Source organism: Typopeltis vanoorti, chromosome 10 (genome assembly GCF_054136105.1).
Source record: "Typopeltis vanoorti isolate ZY-2024b chromosome 10, IOZ_Tvanoo_1.0, whole genome shotgun sequence".
NCBI lineage: Eukaryota > Metazoa > Arthropoda > Arachnida > Uropygi > Thelyphonidae > Typopeltis > Typopeltis vanoorti.
Window position 1 is genome coordinate 107,171,956 of NC_143558.1, and position 16,494 is coordinate 107,188,449.

At 35.6% G+C, this 16,494-nt stretch overlaps 1 protein-coding gene across 1 annotated transcript in view; it reads left to right on the plus strand.

Moving 5' to 3' along the window:
- BBS1 (Bardet-Biedl syndrome 1) overlaps positions 1-16,494 on the plus strand; it is a 338,055-nt gene that overhangs the window by 244,866 nt on the left and 76,695 nt on the right. The window contains exon 9 of the mRNA XM_090399338.1: positions 12,842-12,948. Coding sequence (XP_090255464.1) covers positions 12,842-12,948 — 107 coding nt within the window. The remainder of the gene's footprint in view (positions 1-12,841; positions 12,949-16,494) is intronic.

Consider the following 16,494-nt stretch of genomic DNA (forward strand, 5'->3'; position numbering starts at 1 on the left):
TTACCCTTTTCAAGATAATTAATAAACACAATGCCTTTAGCATCCCAAAACACCGATACCGTGACCTTTTCTCCTCATGGAACTGACTTTGTTTTCTTTGGCACTAAACAACCGGCTTTTGTCCACTGTTTTGACTGCTGTTTGGATTCTGATGTGTAATGGTGAATCCAAGTCTCATCCATAGTAATAAATCAACATACAAAATCAGTTTTATTCTGATTTGAAACGCTCCAAGCGCTGTTCATAGATTTTGATTTGAGTGCGTTTTTGATCTGCTGTGAGCAAGCAATGCACAATGCACATCTTGCGCAAAGCTTTTTCATTTGCAATTCTTCATGCAAAATATATCCTACACGTTCCTTTGAAATGCCTATAGTCTCAGCAATTTCATGCCGGTCATCCAATACCATATAGTGCACTTGATCAATGATTTCTGGTGTGGTTCTTTGGACGTCCTTCATGTGGATCATCTTCAAGGCTGGTACGGCCACTTTTAAACTCAGCAGCCCATTTCTTAATTGTCGAAATGAAGGAGAAGAGTGCCCAAAAACTTTTGTGAACTTCGAATGAATTTCTTTTGCCGTTAAACCTTCTTTTACAAAGAATTTTATAACCCCACGATACTCAATTTTATCGATTTCAAGGGATACAGACAACAATTTTACTTCAGACAGCTGTATAAAACAAACTACTTGATAGAATGACTTGCAATTTTACATGGATGCTTATAACAGATGTACCAACTTAGAAAAAAAAAATTGCAGATAGTGTTGCCATCTATGGTCGAGGCCAAGAATTTTTCAGGCCACCCTCGTAAGTAAGCAGATTGCTAAAACATGATCTTCCTTTAGCAATCCCATGTGTCCATTAAAGAGAAGTTTACTGCTGTCTACCCATTTCTTAATATTTGTCCTCACTAGCTTCTCCAGTGCCTTGGCCAAAACCCCAGACAAGCAGATTGTCCAATAATTTGAAGGCTTGACTGATCACCTTTTTTATGAAGCATAACAATTTTGCCATCTTTTCATTCCTTTGGGACTTGGGTTAAGCTAAGACTCATTTTAAAAATGTACATTAAAATTGTTAACTTCCAGTAATTGGAAGACGTGGTGATATAACATTAAATCCCATGTCTTTGTTGATATCAAGTTTACTTAATTCCTCATATGCATCCTGCTTACTCACTAGAGTGGTTCCTCCCCCATTCCCACTGCTCTCAAGTTCTACATTATGTTACAATCACAAGGATGGAATACTGTAATGAACTGCTCATTTGACACCTCTACTATATCCTCCTCGATGTTTGTCATTCTCTAGGATTTCTTTTAGTGTCATTTGTTGCTGCTCATACTGCACTTTTGTTACCCTTACTGAGTCACCTTCCTTACTTGCCCTTCATACTCCTCATATAACTGATTATCTCCATTAATCTTGTGCTGCCTCCACAATGCCTTTTTCTTCCAGATTGCATGCTTCATTTCTTTAGTCATCCATTTTACACTGACCTTATTTAATCTCCCGATGTTTGGAATACACTCAGTCATTGCCTTTTTTGGATACTTTCTGAGTGGAGACCAAGCAGCAATGATTTCCTTCACTGCAAGCCTCCTCCTGAGCTTGCCTTAATCACCTACCCTATAGTTCAACATGTAACCCACCCAAGTGATCACTTTGTGGTCACTTTAACCAACTGGTGGCTGATAAAGAATAGAAAGTAGTCAAGTCATTTTTCTCTATTTCATTTGTGAATTTTGTTCTGTGATTATGAAAGTAGCTGAGGAATTTGGTCAGTCCATGGGACCATGCTGCAAATGCTAAATATCATCCATACAATATATATATATATATGTTAAAGATATTTGTACCACACCTTTGGACTGAAGATTATTGCTTGTGAAATGTCTTTTCTGTAGTTCCAGATATACGACTGAATTGGAAGAGCATATTAATGTGATCCTGTGTTGTAACCGCACAATACTGCAGTTACAACACAGGATGACAAAAATATTAGGATTATAACACGGTTACAAAAATGTGTGTCTGTAAGATGCTAATTAAACCAAAAAATGTTTAATTATGTATTCATATACAACCGGCAGTTAACCTCCCCCCCCCCCTTTCATAACAAAGATTGCACTAAATCAGTGGTTCTCAAACTGGGTGCTGCGGCACCCTAGGGTGCCACAAGGGTGCCACGAAATTTTGAATCGTTTATTTGAAAAAAGCAAAATATTCATTTGCCACAAGTAACTAAATCAAAAACAAAAAAAAAAATTATATATTTTGATTTTAATGGATGAAGCGTATATAAAAATTATCATTTTTTGTATCACTCTTATATTATATCCTGGGATTTCGTTAGATCACCGCGTGTCATAGTAACTAGATATGTGACGGCACATAAATACTGAGGAAAATGAACTAATGAATGGTTAGTTGTCCTGCTGTCTGTTTTAGTATTTCTCTGTTTAGTGTGACAAGTATTATACATGATCATTTCCCCTAAACAAAAATCATGAGTATTTTGTCATCGGTGAGAAATTTCTTTTGTCATTGGTGAACTTAAAGAAGAAATATTAATGTTTTTCCCAAAATGAAGACAAACCAGAATTCTATAAATTATTACAAGATGATTTTTGGTGTTCCAAACTAGCCTATTTAACAGACATATTCGATCATCTGAACTCCAACATGCAGGGAAGAAATTAGAATATTTTGACATCTACAGATAAAATTAAAGCTTTTAAAGATAAAATAAAAATGTGGAAGATAAAATTAAGCACCAACAATATAGAAATGTTCCTTAAAGTTGCCTCCAGAAAATGTAAGAACACTGATCTGCAAAAGCTTCTTTACTTTTATTTTTTCTTCTAACATCGTTAGAAGAAAAAATTGACCATTATTTTCCAGACATTTCAGTCAATTTATACGATTGGATTCGAAATCCATTTGTAGAGTCAACATCAGCAATGAGTGAGTTAAGTCTTATAGAAGCTGAAGAATTAATTGATATAAGTAACGATGGTACGTTGAGATTGAAGCATTCAGAAATGTGTCTGAATTCATTTTGGATAACTCTGAAGGAGTACCCCAATATAGGATTCAAAGCACTTAACATCTTATTGCAATTTATTACATCTTATTTGTGTGACCTGGGTTTTTCTGCACTCGTAAATATTAAAACAAAGAAGAGAGAAAGACTAAAGGCCCTTGAAAATGAGATGAGAATATGTCTCTCAAAAACAAGGCCTAATATCAAAGAAATATGCAAACAACACCAGGCACATATTTCATATTAAGTTCATATTTTATTATCTGAACCTTTTGTTTTGTATGTTTTTTGGGTTGTTTGAAAATAAATCAATTTAGTTTAAATAAAATCTGTTTTCTTTTAAACACGCTTTCCTTCATATCTTTAGTATCTATAATATCAATTTATTTATGGGTTATGTATGCAAGTCTTTCAGAATCAATTAATTGGCACTTTACTCTCTATAAAAAGCAAATAATACTAGGGGTGCCATAAAATTTATTTATTGATTTTAGCGTGCCGCCAGACAAAAAAGTTCGAGAACCACTGCACTAAATCCCTCACCATTCCCTATATCCGGGGCACCTCTGAAAAGTTAATTATGAAAGCTACATTAACCAAAATCTTAAAAAAATATGACCTGACTTCTTGTTACAAACCATATAAGAAATTGGCATCCCTTATCTGCTCCACCAAAGACCAGCCACTTTCCCTAGACCTACCTGGGGTATACCAGGTCCTTTGTAGCTGTAAACTGCCCTAATTTGGCCAAACAGGCAGGACAGCAAATGTCAGGATTTCGGAACACAAAGACTACATCTACAGCCACTCTGTGCTTGCAGACCATGCTCTGGATACCTGCCACAGAATATGTTGGAAGAAAGCCACATTAATACACTGCAGCAAATTTAAATATGAAAGATTGTTCATGGAATCAGCCTCAGCTCTAATAAACTTTCCCAACTTCACCAAATTTGGGTGCATGAGACTGCCCCAAATTTGAGAAGCTTGCATCTTGAGAACTTCAGCCCAACAGCCAAGACAACTCATTATAGTCCACTAGGGGCACCGTTAGGACTCTAGAAACCACAGTAGTTTTCTCTCTTCTGCCTCATTCCTCATTTGCTTTTTGTAGTGCCTGCTTGCATGTGTCATAGTTGTATGTTCCCATGAAGATGGCAATGTGACATTGCCGAAATATAGGCGGTATTTATTAAAGTTTCTTTTAATTAATATTCCAGTTTACTTTGTAAATTCCTTAAATAATTTAACAGTCATGTGTTACCAACGTATAAGCTTATCTACAAGAATTACAACCCTGGGCAGTGGCTTTGGCTTAAAGTACACTGAAAGATGGCATCCTAATGAAAGTGATTGACCAATAACTGAAAGGAATTTTTTGTTCTGTTTCACTTAAGGACTTCATTATCCTGCTATATTGATTCCTGTCATGGTAGAGGATGAGACATTGCAGTCAAATGTTAAATATATGTGTATCATATCCTAAGTGTGAGGAGTGAATAGGATTGAGCTTAATAAGTTTAGTTTAATCCTTTATCCAAGTGTGAGCACACAAAGTTTGCACCTGAAAGTATCTTCAGGACTGGAGTAAGGTAGTGCAACACCAGGCAACTCATTGCAAAGGTGGAGAAAGCTCTCATCACTCCTATCTCAGTATCTCCCATAATGCAAAACTCATCTCCTCGGATATGTGTAATGCTATGCATTAAGGCAAGGGCCACTACCCATACCAGTTTCGACCTTTATTGAGGTCTCGTCAGTGGGAGCCAGGCCCAGTAGTGGAGATACAAAGGCAGAAGCAATGAGAGGTCATCCTAACCTATAGGAGTTGCCAAAGGGTGTGCAACCTTATTATTAAATTACTCCGGATTCAGAGAAAGATTTTGAGAGTTTATTTTTCACTTGGTTAGACATTAATAAGTTAGTTTAATCCTTTATCCAAGTGTGAGCAAACAAAGTTTGCGCCTGAAAGTATCTTCAGGACTGGGGTAAGGTAGTGCAACACCAGGCAACTCATTGCAAAGGTGGAGAAAGCTCTCATCACTCCTATCTCAGTATCTCCCATAATGCAAAACTCATCTCCTTGCGGATATGTGTAATGCTATGCATTAAGGCAAGGGCCACTACCCATACCAGTTTCGACCTTTATTGAGGTCTCGTCAGTGGGAGCCAGGCCCAGTAGTGGAGATACAAAGGCAGAAGCAATGAGAGGTCATCCTAACCTATAGGAGTTGCCAAAGGGTGTGCAACCTTATTATTAAATTACTCCGGATTCAGAGAAAGATTTTGAGAGTTTATTTTTCACTTGGTTAGACATTAATAAGTTTAGTTTAATCCTTTATCCAAGTGTGAGCAAACAAAGTTTGTGCCTGAAAGTATCTTCAGGACTGGGGTAAGGTAGTGCAACACCAGGAAACTCATTGCAAAGGTGGAGAAACTATGGGAGATACTGAGATAGGAGTGATGAGAGCTTTCTTTTTTGGAAGTACAGTGCAACTTTGTGGTGCATTTCATACACAGAAATAACCAAAGATATAAGACTATTACACTTTTTTATATAATGTTTGTCAAGTAGCTTTATTTTGTTATCCTACATGTTTCGCCAATATTTTTCTATCGGCATCTTCAGGGAATACAAACTAGTAAGCTATATATGAGGGTAACAGACTAGGTTATAACTGATGGTTCTAATTCATACAAAAAATTAGTATTGAACGAGGTCTAACCTTGTCTGTTACCTTCATATATAGCTTACTAGTTTGTATTCCCTGAAGATGCCGATAGAAAAATATTGGTGAAACATGTAGGATAATAAAATAAAGCTACTTGACGAACATTATATAAAAAAGTGTAATAGTCTTATAAATAATAGTCAAGAAAAAATTCAACATAACCAAAGATATTTTGTGAGGATGCTTTCAATAAACAAAAATGCTAAAAGATCTGTGGAGTGGAACATTAAATTTTTTGTATGAATGTAAATCTTGTAATTTCTTAATTTAAGAGGATGTGTTGGCCATAACAGACTTCAATCTAGGAATTAGTACTTTAGTTAAGAGCATTTTAAGTCTGTTAAATCATTTGACATTTGTTTTCAATGGAACACTCTCAGCAGGTTGTACATGTGCAGAATTAAGATAAAAGTATTACATTTGTATTCTTGGTTAATTGTAAACTAGGTTGTTTGGTTTTAACAGGCATTTATTAGGGACATGCAGTAGAAATAATATTTTAAGTAATAATGGTTTCACATATATAAAGGAAACTAAAATTTATTAAATACTTTTATATATTTTGCTCAATATATCGTGAGCATCATTCAGAGAGAAAGGAGAATAATTGGCTACAATTAAATTATGAACACAAGAATGAGTCATACAGCATTGTGCATACTTCCACATGTCTCAGTAGCAGCTGTAGTAGGAGGAAATGCTATTAGAGTTCCAGAGAAATAGGTATAGTAATGTGATTAAAATTATATGAATTATTATTATTATTATGTGATACCTCCAGGGAGTCCAAAGACTCATTGAGGGAGGACACCTACTCTATCTGTCTCCACCACTCAAATCTACCAACTACAACTAACCGCAATTACACCAATGACATCTATTGCCCACCACCACCACCACTAGTATTTCCACAGACAATCACAAACATCCATGCCCACAACAGGATTTGAACCCACAGCCTTTCAGCTGGAGAGTGGATACACTATCTGCTCAACCAACCAGGATGGCCGGTTAGTGTTTAATTCCTAAATTAATTCCAAAAATTAGTAGACATGCAGTCTGTTTGATTCAGATTAGGATGATGGCTTACAGAGTGACAAGAAAATGATGATCAAATTTAAACCTGTTATATTGCAACAATCTTAGTTTGATTCCATTTAATTCTATGTCTAATGTTGATGGCATGAGAAGTAAGGCCTGAACCTTCTGATTCTAGAAATCTTATATAATCTTGATGTTCTTGGATTCTGATCTCAGAATTAAGTTCATTATTGATTATGAATCTAACAACAGTATCCTTTCTAGATACTCTAATACAGTAGTCGACTCTTATCCATGGGCTCACTTTCCGTGGTTTCAGTTACCCATGGTCAACCCCTGTCCCAAAATATTAAATGGAAAATTCCAGAAATAAACAATTCATAAGTTTAAAATTGCATACTATTCTGATTAACGTGATGAAATCTCATACCATCCCGTCCGGATTTGCTTTTTTTTGATTATTTTTCTCTCTTTCCACTCCCTTGGAACTCTACCAGAGCTATGACTTAAATAGCTTAGTCAGAGGCATTGCCAGTTCCCTTGCACATTCTTGCAAAACCCAAGCTAATATCCCATGTAATCTTACAATTATATTTACCCTGAGATTCTGCAATATCGTAAGGACCTCCAATTCATCATCCATCGTAGTTCCCACGTTAGTGTCTGCCACATATATTACAGGAGTAACCTCACTTGGATGATATATACTTGTAAAGTGGTCACTCAGAAACTCAACTATTTTATCTGTTTCTGTCACCTCGTGACCATCATCACTCATTAAGGTTAATCTTCCATATAATTTTTCATCTTACTTGCCACATGATGAAAGAACTCTTTGGGATTTCCTTTGGCCTGCTCCACTAGTTTCTTCTCGTAATCTGATTTTGAATTCCTTATCATGCTAGTCACTTTCTTGAGTAGGCCTCGTTCTGTTCATGAGTTTGCTGGTTAACTTTTCTCCTTATATATCCCTCTACAGCATTTTCTTCTGCAGCTCATGTTCATTGGTATTACTCATCCATTCAGCTCTTACCTGATTAACCCTCCTTACCTTAGATATACAATTTTATATTGCTTCTTCTAGATATCCCTTAACTATCTCCCATGCACTTCTAACATACTTCCCTTGAAGTGTTTTATGGCATGGTAGAAATTTAACCTTTCTCCTAAGCTTGTCATAATCACCTCCCTTCCACATATACCCCTTCTTGACAGAATATTGTTCGTGTTATACAATCTCCCAAGTCAAGACTGCCTGGTCATTTTTGCCAATTTGAACAGTGTGGCCACCTTGGTTATAGATAGCTCTTCTGATCCTATGACCAGGTCCAATACTCTTACACCCCTAGTTCCCCTCCATCACATACTGCCTCAAGTGATTATCTCTTAGTAGGTGTATAAATTCCATTTCTTTCTTACCATGTGATCTTTCTTTCTTTCGGTCTATCATAGTTGAAATCCCCCTTAATAATCACTCAACCTATATTCATTGTACTAATTTAGCAGTGCATTTTTTCGAGATCAGCTGTGGAACTTCATAGCCTATAGCAACAACCAACTGCATATTTTGTCTTTTTGGCCTTAATCCCACATCAGATTGCTTCAAATGAACAGCCACCCTCCTGCCTATCTTCTATTCTTTTTGGCTGGACTTCATCTGTTATAATCAGCTGTAGTAACCCCCCACCCCCTTTCCAATTCCTTCCTATCTATATTCCCTGAAAATACAGACCCATTCACATTCTATCCCTGTAACAACATCATCTGCTGTTATCCAAGTCTCACTAATGCCTATAACTTTTGGCTAGGTTGCACTAGCCAATTCCAAAAACTTCCTCTCTCTTGTTCCTGGTACTTCTGGCATTGATATATAGAAACTGCATCCTTTAGGCTCCTACCCACCTTTATTTCATCAGTTAATTATCCTGTTCAGTATTTTGAGAGACTAGATTTTTCACTTGGTTATTCTCACACTCATTCCTCATGGATGCCTTCAAGAAACTCACCTACATCATTCCTTCTGCACAATCTATGTATAGATTGATTAGAGGGCATTGATAGCTAATCAATCTACACATAGATTGATTAGCTATCAATCTACGTATAGATTCAGGATCACCTTTATCATAGCGTGGGAGGAGACTTACAATCTTCAACTTCTCACTCTTCAGTTTTTTGCCTCTTCTAACAACACTCTTTTACATCTTTCCTCATAGAATACTTCTTGCCCCTCAAATCATTTATGCCAATCAAGACAATCAGTTCTTTCACCTTTTCCTTTTGCATCTGGTTGGCATGACCAATATAATTTTTTGAGAACACACCAAACTGCAGTTGAAGATACTTTGGGAAAAATACTTTGCCAGGATCTGTTTAATATTAGAGATGGTACATTCCTGTTGTTATTAAAAACTTGCCATCCAGCTACGTCTTCCAGGTCTGAGTGGGAAGCATGTTATCTCGGCCATATGATTATGAAGAAGGAGTCCCTCAAGTCTCTGTCTTAAGTGTGACCCTCTTTGCTATTAAGGTAAACTCAATTACTGAACAGCTTCCTCTCACAATAGGCTATTGCCTTTGTTGCTGTTATTATTATTATGTGGTTTCATGACTTTATGTCGATAACTTCACAATTTACTGTCACTCCTGTAACATGAGAGTCATTGAAAGACAACTGCAACAAGCTATCAATCGTGTCTTTTCATGGGTTCAGATTATTTGCAGAAAAAACTGTCTGTGTACACTTCTGCCAGAAACTCGCCTTCCACCCTGATCCTGATTTAAGAATGAAACAAACTATTATCTTCGTAGTTTTTAGGACTCATCTTTGACAGAAAGCTAACTTTCTTTATACACATTCATCGTCTTCAGAATAAGTGCAAAAAAGGAATCGAATGTCCTCTGCACTCTATCCTCTACATATTGGGGTTCTGATTGATGTTCCTTGCTCTTCATTTATTATGCACTTGTCTGTTCAAAGCTTGATTATGGGTCTCAGGTTTACAGTTCTGCAAGTAAGAGTAACTCAATCCAGCATCAGTTTATCCGATAGCTACCAGTGCTTTTCACACATCACTAATTCAAAGCCTTTATGTTGAATCACATGAATTCCCTCTACCACTTACATGAAAACATTTGTCTCTTAATTATGCCCTTAAAATAAAGTCAATTCCAGATCATCCTGCATAGACTAGTCTCTTTTCTCTGCATTGGGAGGTTCTGCATCACACATGTCAAACTGCCATCTGTCCTTTTGGCATGTGTGTTAAAGTGGGATTGGAAATTATTGGCAAGAGCATTAACAACACTACCTGCACCAAACAAAACAGTATTCCTCCATGGCAGACTTCCACCCCATCCTGCAAACTCACTTTGTCAACCACATATGCATCATACACCTTCATCTGTCTAACTGCAATTGTTCAATACACAGAGCAACGCACTCTGATTTCTTGCCCATTTATACTGATGGTTCAAGATCAGAGATCACTGTTGGCTGTGCTACTGCTTCCTAACATTACAATCACCAACAATATCCCACTTAATTGCAATAACTATACAGCAAAATTGCATGCCATTCAGCTTGCACTTGTGCATATCGAAATCAAAGAAAGCTCCTACTAAAAGTGTATAATTTGTACAGACTCTTTGAGTTCTTTACAGGCTATCTCCTCTCCAGTGTATAATCCACATTCAGTGCTTGATATGGTGCTTCAAGTCTTGTACAAAATAAAGACTTAATTTTGATGTTCAGTTGTGTTGGATTCCCAGTAATATCAGAATTAAGGGAAATGACATCGCAGATGTAGCTGCTAGGTCAGCTCATACTTTTTAGGCATACTGTTTGATGGTCCCTTATACTGACTACACCCAGTTTATAAAATCCAATTTAATTTCCCAATGGCAACACTCCTGGCAGGAAGAACTGACAAACAAATTGCATGAGATTGTCTTATATTAAACACTGGCATTCTAGTCAATGTAGGAACAGATGAGCAGAAATTGGTCTTGCTAGGGTCTGCATAGGTCAGTCATTTCACACATTCTTATTTGCTGAGGGCTTATGAGCTACCTATATGTAGGAAATGCAATGCCTCTCTTACTATTGGTCATATTCTAGTGGAGTGCAAGGACTTTAACAAGAAAGAAATGACATTTTTATTTATTGGCTGAGTCCTATACACTCAGCTAGATGTTATCAGACTTGGACAGATTACTTGACATTTTTAAATTTTTAGAAAACATTAATTTTTGTGGGTAGTTTTTGGTATTGAGATGACATTGTTTAATAAAAATGAGCAATTAAAACCCAACAAGTTTCGTAAGTTGTAAGACTTACATCATCAGGGATACCGGTACATAAAAGTTTTACCCAACAATAGCCTACTAGCAATTAACTGCACATAATGCTTTGATTGATGACTTCACAACTGTTACGTATAATTAATAAACCAGAATACAAATGGTAAAGTTATTATTGTATGCGTGCTGGAACATTTCTAGTTGTTGCTATCGCATTCTATGGTATCACGTGTGTTATATCGTAGGTCTATGGAAGTTAAATGTTTGATGAAAGCAGATCATATTTGATGTAAAATTAAGCCTTGATTTTTATTGCATTGTGTAGGAATCCTAATCATTTATGAGGCTTCTTTAAACTTTTTTGTAAAACAGTTATGATCAATATATATAATATATGTGACGTTTTGTTTGTAAGTATTTGATGGCCTGTAGTAGTCATGTGGAATGCTAGACCTGATTTATATTCTCTTGTTTTGTCAATGTCTTTTATGTGTTCAGACATGCGGATCTCTCCTGACCTTCCTGTCTGGCCTACATAACAAATGCCACAAAAAGTAATGAATCTCATAAATGCCTAGTTTTTTTAATGGGGTGATGTGGAGGTTTCAGTGGTGTAGGAATCTTGAGATTTTCTGTAAAGGTAAAAAAGCCCCTTTTATGTTTTACTCGCAGAGCAATGGCCACTTGGTCTGTGACATTCTTGATATAAGGCAGCATGATTGCATTCTTGAAGTCTTGTTTAAGTAAGGGAGTTGCAGGAGATGTATTAAGAATTTTTCTGATTGTCTTGTGTTTCATAACTTTTGAGTGTAAGGTTCTGTTTCAGGTAGTGCAGTTCTTTATTCCTTTTAGTTGACATGCTTGATATATCGTATACCCTATCTCTGTCTTGTAAAGTTTTAATTATGCCTATCTTTTGTAATGGATGGTCATGTGAAGCAGCATTTAAAAATTATTCCTTTGTGGTAGGTTTTCTGTACATGGAAAAGGGTAACCTTTTTTAACTCTTCATTTACTTTGACAAGGATATGAAGGAACGGTAATTTTTTGTGCTGTTCTAGTTCAAGAGTGAATTTTATATTGGGATGTTCCAACACACACACACAGTAACAAATAAACCATTTATATTTGGTTTATCTATTATAAGTAACAGTTGCAAAGTAACCAAAACATCTCATATGTGTAATTAACTGTTAATAGGCTTTTGTTGTGTAAAACTTTTCTGTACCAGTACCCCTGGTACAGAAAAGTTTTACATTTTACCATCATTATTACAGTTTTACATTACATCATCATTGTAAGTCTTAATGACTTATGAAACTTGTTGGGTTTTAATTGCTTATTTTTATTAAACTCTTTATTTACATCATAATGTGGTCTCAATACTGAAAATTTCCCTCAGATACATCATCGTCGTCAGTTTGACAGTGCTGCCAAAAAAAAAATCTCACTACTTTTCTGCTAAAACTCATATATTAGCACTCCAATGTAAGATCTTATATGCAATGGTTATCATAGTCAGGAATACATCAACTGCTTCGAATATATAAGATGTTAAAGATTTTATATATTTAAGTCTGCTAGTCCTCTTAACTATAATAACCATTGTTTATTTTGTAATGTATTTGTTTGTAGCTTGTAATCATGAATGGTTTTGATTTGTTTCTATAGTTAGCATTAAAATGAGTGTTTCAGTAGTTGCAAATTTTTCTAGATGACAGTTCCCAGTGTTCCAGTATTTTTAGATGTCAGCGGCCTATTTGATGTTGAATATCGTATTGTTGCAGCATGTAGAGATGGATGTGTGTATACATTAAAAAGGTTAGTATCAGTTTATGTACTAAAATAGAAGATTTTTTATTATAATACAAGAAGATGATACACAGAAATTTAAGTTGTAAATTATACTATATCCTATCACAAATTGTATGACACCATCTCAAATTGCAGGAAAAAATTTATACAGTTACGTAATGTGTGGATTTTGTGGCCTACAAAGAACATGAGTAGTTTGCCCAGAAATAATTTCAATTTTGCATGCTGAATGATGAGCACATGGAAAGATAGCAAGTATCCCATAATGGACTAGATGTTTGTGATTGTCTTTAAGATGGGATATGAACTGCATCGTCCTGTGTAGACCACTCCACTGCATATTGGAGTAATGAAATGGCTTGAAATAGTTCCATGTTTTGTCTCTAGTGCAAGATTGCTGGACTCTGTAAAAAAAAAAAAAAAAATCTTTAGTTCACCTATGGTATGAATTTACTATAGGTTTACAAAAAACCTTTGTGGGTGGGAGCCACATTAAAAAAAAAAAAACATTTTAAAAGGGAATAATGGGAAAATGTCTGTATAAACTATGGTACAGCTATTGAGCCCACTAAAGTTTATAATTGGTGTGTTGAAGTACATAGCTGACATTGCCCACAATATAACCATATAACCAGGTGGCTAGGCCTAAAAAATACTAGGCAAACCTAATACATTCAGCTGCAAGGAGCTGGTGAAGCTGCATATCTCATTTTACCATAGAGAATCTATGTGTTGGGAGATGCATGCAACCACAATCAGTCCTATTTGTTAAAGTAATTATACTAGATAAGAAAATCAAATCTTGTTTTAATGCTTTACTCAAGCATGTACAAAAAGGTTGTGTGTGAAATATCTTCATGACTAGTCTCCTTGTATATGGCTTCACATTAAAAAAAAAAAAAATTCATTGTAGCAAAGTGTTTACTATTCCACTATAACAAACTATTCCTGTAGTATATACAACTTTTTCTCACATATAATTTCTTATCTTGTATAATTTATATAGTAACCAAATGAAAAAACTTCTACAACAATCCTCTTTATGTTTCCAGAACATGTATGCCCAGCATCAGACCAAGATAATTTTGTGCTCCAGGCAGACTCAATGTAGGCCATGAAGTAGGATCATTATACTGAAAGGTACTTTCAGAAATGAGAATATTCTCTTTTCTGAAAGTACTTTTATATAAACGTGAGTTATTATACATAATAAAAAGCTTGTGTTCAGCTGATGTTCTGATTTAACCACAATACTTTGGAGCAGAAGAAAGTATAGCAATGCTTCCATTGCCAGGGGATGTAATTATTTTCTCCATTCTCCATTCTAATTATTTTTGAAAGGAGCTCAGGCCCTAGTTTTGACACCCCCCCTACGTTTGGCATCCCAGGTGGGTGCATGGTCAGCCCTCCCCTTAATTTGACACTGTATATGCCATGTGCTATGAATTTTGTTGATATTTGATTTGTCATGGAAGAACTGCATCTCAGCCTTTGATTAACAAAAACAAATAACAGTTGATTCATATGGACAAAGACATGTACACAGTGTCTGGATTGTGGAGCAATGAAAATTGGACCTGTGAAGCATTAAAGAATGGTACATGCACTTTCAGCCTGATGGACATATTTGGGTGTATACATTTTTTTCCAAGTGTTGTTCCAGTGATGAATGAAAATCAGATGCTGCAATTTATTATGTGGTATTGTTTTTCATGGTGCATAGAACTTTGAATCATGATTGCTAGTTTTTACAGTTTTGTCCTGAACAATTATGTTTGTCCAATGTTATCAATTTTATGGCACTGATCCTTACATTTTCTAATACAATATTGGTCAATATCACAAAATATCGATAAAAAACATATTGTTCAAAGAGAATAACAACCACACATTTACTGTTCTTTTTACAAATTATTATTATTATTGTTCCAAGAGACCTCTAGGAAGTCAGGAGATCACTTATAACTCACACAAAATCATATACCTTCTCTTGAATTCATTCACACTATTTGCGCTTACAACCTCCAAAAGGAAGCCATTTCAGACACACACACACACACACACACACACACACACACACACACACACACACACACACACACACACACCACTCTGAGAGTAAAATCTAGCTCTCACTCACTTCTTGACTGCATTCATTCTCAACTTCCATGGATATCCTCTCCTCACCTTCCACAAACTTAAAGAGTCCATTTAATGATATCCTGTATGACCCATTCAAAAGTTTGCAGGTCTCTATCATTTCATCCGGCTTTCTTAAGAAAGAGGGAATGACATGTCTGCAGTCCACAAATTCTCAATCTCTCCTCATAATCTACATTCTACAGGCATGATATCATTTTTAACACCCTCCTTTGCATCCACTGTATTTACATCATGTCAGAGATTAGATTTGTTCAGAATAGTTCAAGTGAAGTCATATCAAAACCTTGTAAAGATGCAAAATGACTTCTTTTTCTTCTTATATATCATTTTTGTTTCAGCATTGCAATTATCCTCTGAGTTGTATTTGCAGTCTTTGCTATATGTCCCCCTTGAAATATGTGTTTTTCATTAAAATATGAAAAACACACCTCCTGATTTCACCAATGAACATAGAACTGATGGCTTCATCATGGTTTAATATACATCAAAAATTTATAAATTGGTCAGAGTTGGATTAAATGCTGATAAACCATTACAAGAAAAAATAAATAAATTCATGCTAGCTAATAAACGTAAAATCACATGGAATGCATTAGCTTTCTGTAGTTAATGACAGAAGGTGATCGTTTGAAATTCAAGTCTCTGATATTAAAAGATTAAATAAGTGATTTTCATATGTCACCTAATATCAGTCCCGTCATGTGGAATCTTTACCAAACTGCATATGTGCTGGGGTTAAAGGAGGCTTAACTTAAGTTTCTAAATCATTTGCCAGTATGTGTACTACTTGCCTGATTAGTGCAGTTGGAAAATGCAAACTATTTAGAGTTAGAAAATTGAAATTGAATCATGAAAGAAGATATTGTTAGCAAAGCTAGACTGTAGAAAATATATCAAATTCGGAATGTTTGGTGGTATCTGTTGTGTGTTAAGGGTAGCAAATGAATTTCATAGTATGGAACAAAAGATTTTTAGCCAATGAAGATGAAAATCAGATTCCAAGTTGGAAACACAGTATTAAGAATAACATGGTAATCATGGTAAATGTTCACATATACCATCTTTGGATCAAAAAAAAGTTAAAGACTTTGTAATTGGGAAAATAGATGAGTAAATGCTTGAAGAAGCCAAAATCAGAAGCGGTCATGTGCCATCATTTACATTTATGCTACTAGTGGTTTTTTTTTTTTTTTTTTGCGAATGTGAAAACGTTAGAAATGTTATACACACACTGCTTGGAAAGAAGTCAGTGGACACCATAATGTGAGGAACAAATAGCCATGTGCCCACCTTAATAAGATGTAGGATTTCCATTTACTGTTATGACTGCAGCAATCCTATAGGGCATACTTTCCACAAGCATACATAGCAACCAATGGGAATTATAGG